Source organism: Marmota marmota, unplaced genomic scaffold, assembly GCF_001458135.2.
Source record: "Marmota marmota marmota unplaced genomic scaffold, marMar, whole genome shotgun sequence".
In the NCBI taxonomy this organism is placed as follows: domain Eukaryota; kingdom Metazoa; phylum Chordata; class Mammalia; order Rodentia; family Sciuridae; genus Marmota; species Marmota marmota.
In genome coordinates this window covers 37,135-48,104 of record NW_025999899.1, presented here as the reverse complement: position 1 = coordinate 48,104, position 10,970 = coordinate 37,135, and the positions used below count along the sequence as shown (strand labels likewise).

The window sequence follows — 10,970 nt, the reverse complement described above, 5'->3', positions numbered from 1 at the left end:
AATTTTGAATTGATTGGTTTTATTATATCAAAATTCATCTGCAAAAGCTGTTTAAAATGACTATTCTTCTGATGAGAAATTCTTAGACACAGATACCTTAATACTATTGATTCATGAAGAAATAAAAACCAGAACTTACCAATAACAAGTAGCAAATTAGAATCAATAATTAAAAGCCTCTCATCAAAGAAAAACCTAGAACATAAATGACTTAACTGTTGGGTTCTACAAAATAGTTGAGAATAATTAATTCCAATTTTCCTTATGTTATTCAAAAAAATTTTCAAAAGTAATTCTTCCAAACACATCCTATGAGACCAGCATTAACCTGATGCCAAAATCAGTAAGGAAAGAAAATTTCATGCTAATATTTTTTATGAACATATATGCAAAAACTTCTCAGTAGAATAATACTTTGCTGAATCCAAAACCACATTATAAAGATTTTCATCATGATAAAGTGGGATTAATCCCTGAGATGCAAGAATGGTTCAAAATACAAATCAATAAACATGATACATGTCATCAATAGAATGAAAGACAACCCATAATTATCTCAATAGATATGGAAAATGTATTTGATAAAATTTAACACCTCCAAAAAACCCTCAAGAAATCTTTCATAGAGGGAATGTACCTCAATATAATAAAGGTCACTTACAATAAGCCAACAGCTAAAATTATACTAAAATGGGTACAGCTGAAAGCTTTTGCTCTAAGCTCTGGAAGAAAAGGATGTTCACTTTTACAAATTTTATCCAACTTAGTGTTGGAAATTCTGTCCAGAGTAACAGGCAAGAGAAAGAAATAAAGGGCATCCAAAATACAAGAGAAGTCAAATTGTTTGTTTGAATGACATGATCTTACATCTTGAAACCCCCCAAATTCCATAAAACATTAAAATTAACAAATGAGTTTAGCAATTTTTCACGGTACAAAATAAGCATACAATTTTATACCAAAAGTGAATTATATGAATTGGAAATCAAGAAAACAATCCAAATTACAGTAGCTAAAACGTTAACTAAAATACCTATAAATTTAACCAAAGAGGAAAAAAGATCTCTACTATGAAAATTATAAAATATTGTTGAAAGAAACTGAAGAGGACACACACACATGAAAGAAAGAAAGAAAGAAAGAAAGAAAGAAAGAAAGAAAGAAAGAAAGAAAGAAAGAAAAAAGCATCCCATATTCATGGATTGAAAAATCAATATTTTAAGTGGTCCATACAGTTTGTGATTAAAATACATACATTTAAAAAATATTTTAAAATAGAAGTCCATAATACCCAAAGTGATATATGGGTTCAGTTCAGTCCCAATTAAAATGTCAATACATTCCATCAATGCAATTTCTACAAAAATACCCATGACATTCTTCACATAACTAGATAAAACAATTCTAGATTGTTTAGAATAAAAGGAATAGCTAGGAAGTGAAAGAATTGCTGGGAGCTTTTGAGAAAGTTCTGGCATTCAGATAGTTGTGGGGTCAGCAGATATATGAACGGAGGAAAGAAATGGGTTTGAATGCCATCACCTACAGAGTACAACTAAGGAAACAAATAAATGAAGAATGGAATCAACCCATGCTATAGAGAGCTGAGTTAAAAAAAAAAAAGAAGAATGGCTACTCCCCTCTTTTGGAAGTGGGAGAAATCAAAAGAAACCTTAGAATCATTCTCTGATCTTGCACAGGCTGAACAACTGATTTTCTGGATGACATGGAAAGTCAATGAACTTCCTATTTTGCAATCCCAAACAATGAGTATCTTTTCTACTTCCTTTGAACTGTCATGAGTGTATAATAAAAACATACATGTCAGGAAATTTTGTGAAGTCAAAATACCAAGCAAAAAGGCATCCTTTAAAACTGAACCAATCTCAAACTTCCTTGCCCAGTCCTGGAGAAATTATTTATAGGGTTCCTGCCTTATGTAATTACAGGTAAAGACAGAATTATGCAATTATCAGCATTACAAAAAGGGTTAGAAAATGTATTTAGGGTCAGGGAAGGGCAGAAAAATTAGCATAGACATGAAAATAAATCAGGGATGTAGGAAAGTTAAGTGATAGAATGATGTCAAAATTTGTGCAGAAAAATTATGTAGGAGATATTAGAAGGAGCCTGGGATTTTGAGGTATTTAAATGTTATTGGGCAACAACCTAAGATTATGAAGCACTATTTAAAAATTATGCCATATTCAAAGCATGTTTGAGACAAGATAAAAAAAATACAGGAGTATCTTAATAATGTAAAGAATGGAGTCCTCATAAAACAGTAGCCCTTACCCTGTGCTTTCCCAGGATCACCAAGAAAAGACAAACAGGAAGGCATAGCCAGGTTAACAAGACCTCCTTCCAACTAATCAGCTAAACTTCCTCTCTTTTACTTGTTGAACAATTAAGTGATATGCTACTTCATCAGAAGTTACCATGATGTGGGAAACAATCTAGAATAATATTCCAATATTAATATCAACAAATTTACTGGATAAAATGATGTAAAAGCCCCAGTTATTTCTATCATACACAGAAGGGAATTTTCTTCTGACAAAAGACTCTTCCTAGGGCTCCCTTCATGTCTCTGTTCCTCAGGCTGTAGATGAAGGGGTTCAGCATGGGAGTGACCACCGTGTACAGCAGAGACATGACAGTATCTTTCACAGTAGAATTACTAGCTGATGGACATAAGTATAGAATTATGACTGGCCCATAGAACAGCGACACCACAGAGAGGTGGGAGCCACAGGTGGAGAAGGCCTTACGGATACCTCGAGCAGAAGGGACCTTGAAAATGGAGGACACTATCTTTGCATAGGACACCAGAATGAGTAGGAATGGGAAGACAAGAAAGAGTCCTACCACAATAAATATCACCAACTCATTGACATGGGTGTCAGAGCAGGCCAGCTTCAGCATAGCAGACATGTCACAGAAAAAGTGCGGGATTACATTGTCCACACAAAAAGAGACTTTTGCCATGAGCAGGGTGTGCAACAGGGCATGGAATGTGGTCAGCACCCAGGACAGCACCACCAGGGAGAGACAGAGCTTGGGGCTCATGATGGTGGTGTAGTGCAGGGGGAAGCAGATGGCCACATAGCGGTCATAGGCCATGGCCACAAGGATGAAGTTCCCAAGGTCTCCAAAAAACAGGAAGAAGTATATTTGTGTCAGGCAGCCTGCATAGGGGATGGAGGGGACTTCACTCTGCATGTTCTGTAGCAATTTGGGCATGGTGACAGAGGAAAAGCAGAGGTCAGAGAAGGACAAGTTGCTGAGAAACAAATACATGGGAGTGTGCAGATGGGAGTCCAGGTGGATGAGGGTGATGATGATGAGGTTCCCCAGGACGGTGGTAAGATACATGGCCAGGAACAGGGCATAGAAGAGGTTCTGGTGCTCTGGCTGGATGGGCAGGCCCAGGAGGAGGAACTCTGAGATGAGAGTTTGGTTTTTTCCCATTATTATTTGTCTCCAATACCTTTAAGAGAAATAATAAGGCCCTTTAAAAACCCAAGTGAAAATGATCATTTTTTTCTCATACACAGTGTTTACATGTTCTACAATAGTTGATCCCACCACCATCACAATAAGTATAACCTTACAAGTGTCTTTATCTCTTTGATCATTTATTACTTTTTCTCATCTTCTTTTCAACATGTTTCAGTAGCCCATTCTTTCCTAAATACTTATCTGTTTGCTTCTGTCACAAAAGGAGTGTTGGATTTTCTCTTCCCTGCCTGACTGGTCATTCTTAGCAACTGTAATTGGTCTCTCTCTCTCTCTCTCTGTCTCTCTCTCTCTCTCTCTCTCTCACACACACACACACACACATCACACGCCACTTTCTTTTGAGTAACCTTGGATAAAGCTCAGTATTTTGGGGCATGATGGCATGTCTCTGTAATTCATCAGCTTGGGAGGTGAGGCAGGAGGATCACAAGTTCAAAGCCAGCCTCTGCAACTTGGCAAGGCACTAAGCAACCCAGTGAGACCCTGTCTCTACTAAAACATAAAAAATGGGCTGGAGATGTGGTTCAGTGGTTGAGCTCCTCTGGGTTCAATCCCCAGTACCAAACAAACAAACAAAAACCCAATCTGTCTCGAAGTCATCAAAAATGCAGAGGAGGAACATTAAAAGATCTGGGAAACTCATTCACTAAATGATATAAATGAGTCCTACTGCTGGGAAGTCCACTGCTGATGGTGTTTAACAGAACTGCATTAACAGTTTGTACCTTTGGACTTTGGACACCATGTATTGGCATCATAGTGGGAAGAAACATGAGGAGAAAATCATGTACCTGGTTTCTCAGCCTTTTGCTTACCTTTTGAGTTTGTGGGACTATCTTTGTGTCTAGAAGCTGTGCAGGGATCACAAAACCAGAGATAGCAGCTGCAGACGTTTTCATAGATCATCCACTGAGCTTCCTCTTCTTCGGCCATTAAATCCAATATCCTCACTCCGGGATGCACACAAGAATCATGTAGAGCAGTGTTTCTAAACTCAACACACATGCAAATTACCTGCCATTAAGATATTCGTTCTGGTGCTATAGCTCAGACCCTACAGTTTAAATGAACACCCAAGTAGTGGTGTCAATACTGTGATCACTGGACTGTACTTGAGTAGCAAATACACACATTGCCGTTTAACTCAGATTACTGAGCACCTTCAGATAACTTAATTGGAATCTCTGTGAAGTGGCTTGTGCAAAGCTTTTTAAAGCTCTTTAGGTGAATGTAAAATAAAGAAAGGTTAAGAACTGTTACTGCACTGAACCCTGTCTTACAGGCCTGGTATGTCAAAATGCTGTGATCTTTGAGGATTCACTGCACAGTAAATAACATTAATGAGCAGTGTTATTAATAAAAAGTGTTATAAGTGTTGAACTTTGGTCAAAATATTTCAATACTGTGGCAAAGTCTTGGAAGGCAGCTCGATGGAAAAGAGGGAAGTTGTCACACCTGAAAACTTACCTGGCAGAACATCATGTAACCTGGCATATTGACAACTTACCCAGGGTGTCTGAGGGTGACTCTGGGCCCTGATCTAAGATCTTGCTCTCCTTTATTCATTACAAGCATATGAAGTAACGTCCTCTGTAGGCATCACGTGTCTGCCATCCCTTCTCATGTCTCACCTTCTAGCCATCCACGGGCCCGAGAGGCTCTACATCCCAGGGGAGTCCAGATTCAGGCCTAACTCATTAGGCACAAAGTAATTATTCAGGACCTCTTCAAGACAAATTATCAGAGTCCTGTATGGTGATTGATGAAAGCCACTGATCACACCCTACTGTACTCTGGGGAAAGGTGGGGATGGAGAGCCCAGGGATGTATGATGAATCATTGCCCATTTAGGCAATGGACAGGAATCCTGTGCTGTTGGAGGCTATATTGGGGACTTGAAGAAAAATAGTTGGATAATCCATAAAAATAAATCAAATACTAGATTGTGAATGATTTGAAATATCTTGGGAGTACAGCAGTTTATACAAGTGGCATCATATTGCCCTTTTTTTGCATTGCTGTGCAATAAGTAAACCTCACATAATGAAATTTACTTGGTAAGGTTCAAGTGAACCTTCAGGTGAGCATTATACTATGTAGCAAATGCTACATAACAAAGTCTAGGTCATTCACCTCACTTTATCTTACCCTGTAGGCACTTTATCATGATACAATGTGACAGGTAGAAGAAGAATAAATATAGTACAATAAGATTTTAGGGAGAGGGACTGGGGTTGTGTCTCATTGGTAGAGTGCTTGCCTAGCACATGTGAGGCACTGGGTTCGATCCTCAGAACCACATAAAAAATAATAAAGAAGTAAAATAAAGTTATTGTGTCAATATCCAACTAAAAGTAAAAAAAATATTTTAGGGAGAGAGGGACAGAGAGAGAAAGATATATATATATATATATATATATATATATATATATATATATAGAGAGAGAGAGAGAGAGAGAGAGAGAGAGAGAGATATCACTAAGATAAAGTTTTGATACAGTATATTGTTTTAATTGTTCTAAATTATGATTAGATATTGTTGTTAATCTTTTCCTGTGCTAATTTACCATGTTTTAATGTTGGCTGTCTGCCAAGGGCTCATACATAAAGGCCTAGACTCAGTATTGCAGTATAGGAGTTGCTGTGGTTAAGTGGCAGGAACTTGTAGAAAGTCCTCAGGTCATTGTGGATGATTTGAAATGCATCATGGAATCTCCATTCTAGTTTGAGATCCTATTCTTCCTCTGCATGTGCTCTTCCATCCCTATCCCATGAGGTGATCATGCAAAGGTTGTCCTGACCAAGGCTGCACTAGGCCATTTGCCATTCTAACTCCTCAAACTGTGAGCTAAATGAACCTGTTTATAAGTTGACTGTGTTAGATATTTCATTGTACTGGTGGAAAGCTGGTACAGTAGTCTCTTTAATATTTGGTGCTGGAAAAATTGGATTTCCATATTAAAAATTTTAATTTTAATCCACACCTCACATTCTGTACAACAGTTCACAGAAAATGGATGGTAGATTTTAATGTTTATATGAATGTTGAGGAGATTCCCAATGACATCCTGCTCTGTGGAGCCAGAGATGTCTCAAAGCAAAAGCCAAGGTGAGATGGAGCAGGATAGATGTACAATGCTTTCACGTGGTAGCCACTGAAGTCAGGTTGAGATCACTGCAACATTGATTGGAATAGTGGCTGAGAAAACTTAGAATAGTGCATTAGAAGTGTGTAGTTCTGAAGGGACATGCTGTTCTGCCAAGGGACATAACCATCCTTTAGACTATCATTTGGCCATTTTCTGTTTCAGGTGTGAGCTAATGTGCAAACAGAGGGTTGCTATTGTGCGTGGGGTAGTTGATATTGATCACCAAGGGGAAACTTTGTTACTCTACACAACTGGAATAGAGAAGGTGGCATCTAAAATATTGCAGAATTGTTTGGGTACCACTTTATAATTCAAAGTCCATGACAAATGTTAATGAAAAGTATAAATCCCAATAAAGGAACACCAATAAAGATTCAGGTCCCTACAATGGAAAGTTGCAATGTGTTACTATGTAAAGATCCTACAGCAGATGATGGCTAAAAACGAGTGGATGGTGGGAAAATGAATTATATATGCCAAACCTGGCTTCACATTCAAATACAGGGCCAGAATAATCTTGCCAGTGGGAAGTGACATGACATAGATGGAGGAAGGGACGATGGTCATGCTGGGGCTTCTTAAAGATTTTCATACAAATGAGCCAAATGTGATGCAAAAGTCCATTTTTCAAATCTGCATGAGGAAGGATTGAACATGTTCAGGTAAGTTTATTTTTTCTTATTCTTGTGATTTCTTTATATCTGCATGTGCTTTAATCATAGAAGTCTGATCCTTGTTAAATGCATTTCTTTCTGTCTTAGGGACTGTGGGCAGAAAGATGGGAGAAATAACAGGTTCCTTGCAATGTTTCTGACACATGAGTTTCATGGCAGTACTCTACTCAAAGACCACTGTATGGTGTATGGATCCCTGTTATTCACAGGATAAAGCCTAAACTCTTAAACTCCTAAGATAGGTTGGGACATTCACAATGTGGTCCCTGATTACTTCATGGCTTCTGCAGCCTTCCACCTTCACCTCCTGAAATGTAGGCTGCAGCCACCACACAGGTCTCCTGCCCCTTCCCCACACAGGCAATGAGAAAACATCTGTCCTGAGCTGCTCAGCATCTTCACCTTCCCCCAAAGGATGGTCTGGTGTGAACAGAGGCTGTCAGGAGTCACCACTACAGGACTCTGGGAGAATTAGTCTCTGAGAGGTCCTGGCTAATTATTTTGTCTGTAATGAGTTCCTCCAGCATTGGTACTCCTCTGGGATACAGAGCTCCTCAGACTTTTGTGTGTAGAAGGGGAAGAATGAGAAGGGATGGTGCAGTTAGGTGAAGACTATGGAGACTGTTACTTCCTGTGTCTTTAATGAATAAAGGGGAAAAGGATCCTGAGTTGGGCCCTGGAGTCACTCTCAGCCACCTGGATGAGTTGGTAGCAGAGTGAATGAACTCTTGTCTGTCTTTCAAATGTGATTGTCTTGAACTCCCAGGTTGTGTGGTGTTCTGCAGAATAATTTTTCAGGTCTGTTAAGTTTCCATCTTTCTGCCTCCCAAGACTTTTTCACATGGTTTTAATACTTTAACTAATGTTTAACATTTTTATGTTTTATTAATAATAATGTTTATTGCTATAACTTATTGTGCAATAATATCGACAATTCTATCAGTTTGAAATAATAATAGCTCTTTAAGTTTGGGTAGAAAGTTATAATTTTTAATTCTCCTTCTTCCTCTTCTCCTCCTCCTCCTCCTCCTCTTTCTTCTTTGCGTTTTTCTTCAGAGATTTAAAAAGCTTTTCACAAACCTCTCTTAGAGATTATTATTCAACTTTATCTGAAGTTGACAGTAATATGTATTTTGATGGCAGTGTATGTACTTGTTACTTATATGCAGTTTATTGACCACAGTATTGCCATTACCTGGATGTTCATTTAATATGAAGAAGTTGAGCAATAGAACCAGAATGAATTTTTTTAAACAAATCCCCAGGTATTTGCATATATATTAAGATTTATAAACACTGCCATATGTGTTTCTTATGTCAGTGCAGGATGTGAATTATGGATTTTACCACAGGAGAAGATCAGAGTTGATTGGGTCAGCAGTGACAATAGCAGGTGATGTCTCCAGTTTGTGATCCCAGCATATACTCCTGACTCAAGAGATCATCCTACTCACTTAGAAGGGACTCAGCATTCTGAGAAACCAGGTGCACAATTTTCCCTATGAGGGACAAGACTTGAGAAACTGCTTCAATAGTCCAGGTGAGATGAGATGCCATTGTAGATGAGGAACTTGGCCTTGTGATAAGAAGTGGATGAAGTAGCAAGAGAACAAAGTGTAATATACATGACATGGTATGTTGGAGTTGATGGTAAGAGAAAAGAATGAATGAAACAATTCACGACTTCTGATCTGATACTGCATTCCTTTTTTAAAATATGAGAGTAGAGGAGGAAGAGAGAGGTACAGAGGAAGTGCAATCTGATGATTTTCATTAGGGACCTGTTGAGCTTAAGGAACCTATGATTCATTGAATGGAAGACAATTGTTATGGGATATAGAAATTTATAGGTTAGGGACGTCTATACCTGAGTTTTATTTACTGATTATTATTTTTATTTAATTGATTAATTTTTTGAGGTGCTGGGGATTGCATTAGGGCCCTGTGCATGTTGGATGAGCATTTCACCACTGTGCTATATCCCCAGCTTTCACATCTGAGTTTTAAATACTGATATAAGCCATTGGAGCATGTCAGGTTTATTAGGAGAGTTCCATAGAGAGTTATGATAAGATAGGGTTTAGCAAAATCCATGAGGAATATCAACATACAAGTTACTGATAGAACAGGAGCCGATTATGGTTCCCTAGGATTACCAGCCAGGCATGTATGTAAAAAAGTATTGCATTTTGTCTCAGAAACCAATAGGTAAGTGTTTAGGAAAGGATGGAATATTCAAACATGTTACAAAGAAGTTAAGAAAAAGGCATTAATGATTATAAAGATGATGGACAATTGGATTTTAAAGATAATAATTATTGTAATCAAGGTGGGATCAGTTATTGTAGAATGAGTACCAGATCACATATAAGAGAAAAATGTTCATTTATTTGAATTGTTAAGGGACCCAAGTCTTTCTTTTTTTAAAAAAGATACAGTAGACAGAGCATGACAGGAAGGAACCAAACTCCCGTCTTAGAATTCCTCCTCCTGGGCCTGCCCATCCAACCAGAGCACCAGAACCTGTTCTATGTCTTGTTCCTGGCCATGTATCTTACCACCATCCTGGGGAACCTCCTCATCATCATCCTCATTCACCTGGACTCCCACCTCCACACACCCATGTATTTGTTTCTTGGAAATTTGTCCTTCTCTGACCTCTGCTTTTCCTCTGTGACCATTCCTAAACTGTTGCAGAACATGCAGAGTCAAGTTCCCTCCATCCCCTATGCAGGCTGTCTGACTCAGATGTACTTCTTCCTGTGCTTTGCAGACCTGGAGAGCTTCCTCCTTGTGGCCATGGCTTATGACCGCTATGTGGCCATCTGCTTCCCCCTGCACTACACCACCATCATGAGCCTCAAGCTCTGTCTCTCCCTGGTGGTGCTGTCCTGGGTGCTGACCATGCTCCATGCCCTGTTGCACACTCTGCTTGTGGTCAGATTGTCTTTCTGTTCGGACAATGTAATCCCACACTTTTTCTGTGAAATATCTGCTTTATTGAAGCTGGCCTGCTCCAACACTCATGTCAATGAACTGGTGATATTTATCATGGGAGGACTTGTTATTGTCACCCCATTTCTACTCATCCTTGGGTCCTATGTACAAATTTTCTCCTCCATCCTCAAGGTCCCTTCTGCTCGTGGTATCCACAAGGCCTTCTCTACCTGTGGCTCCCACCTCTCTGTGGTGTCACTGTTCTATGGGACAATTATTGGTCTCTATTTATGTCCATCAGCTAATAATTCTACTGTGAAAGACACTGTCGTGGCTCTGATGTACACGGTGGTGACTCCCATGCTGAACCCCTTCATCTACAGCCTGAGGAACAGAGACATGAAGGGAGCCCTAAGAAGAGTCTTTTGTAAGAAGGCAATTCTATTCTCTGTATCATGGTAACTCTTTCAATAGGGTACACAGTTTTGTCCAGTATAAATATTGTGATGTATACTTGAATATTATTGCAGTTCTTTCTTCCCATCCCAAAGTTTTCTGTTCAAATAAAATATCACATCATTTTCCAATGTTAAAAATCTGAAGTGAAAACAAAAGAGCTGGGGGCTGGGGATGTGGCTCAAGCGGTAGCGCGCTCGCCTGGCATGCGTGCGGCCCGGGTTCGATCCTC

General features: G+C 39.0%; 2 protein-coding genes across 2 annotated transcripts; one reads left to right on the top strand and one right to left on the bottom strand.

Moving 5' to 3' along the window:
• Positions 1 to 2,529: 2,529 nt before the first annotated feature.
• LOC107159341 (olfactory receptor 1) lies at positions 2,530 to 5,164 on the bottom strand. The gene is made up of 2 exons (XM_015505893.2): positions 5,154 to 5,164; positions 2,530 to 3,490 (listed from the first exon to the last, which is right to left on the bottom strand). The coding sequence occupies exons 1-2, from the start codon at positions 5,162 to 5,164 to the stop codon at positions 2,530 to 2,532; spliced, it is 972 nt and encodes a 323-aa protein (XP_015361379.2).
• Positions 5,165 to 7,267: 2,103 nt separating this feature from the next.
• Positions 7,268 to 10,744, top strand: LOC107159313 (olfactory receptor 1468-like). Its single transcript, XM_015505873.1, has 2 exons — positions 7,268 to 7,278; positions 9,787 to 10,744. The coding sequence occupies exons 1-2, from the start codon at positions 7,268 to 7,270 to the stop codon at positions 10,742 to 10,744; spliced, it is 969 nt and encodes a 322-aa protein (XP_015361359.1).
• Positions 10,745 to 10,970: the final 226 nt, after the last annotated feature.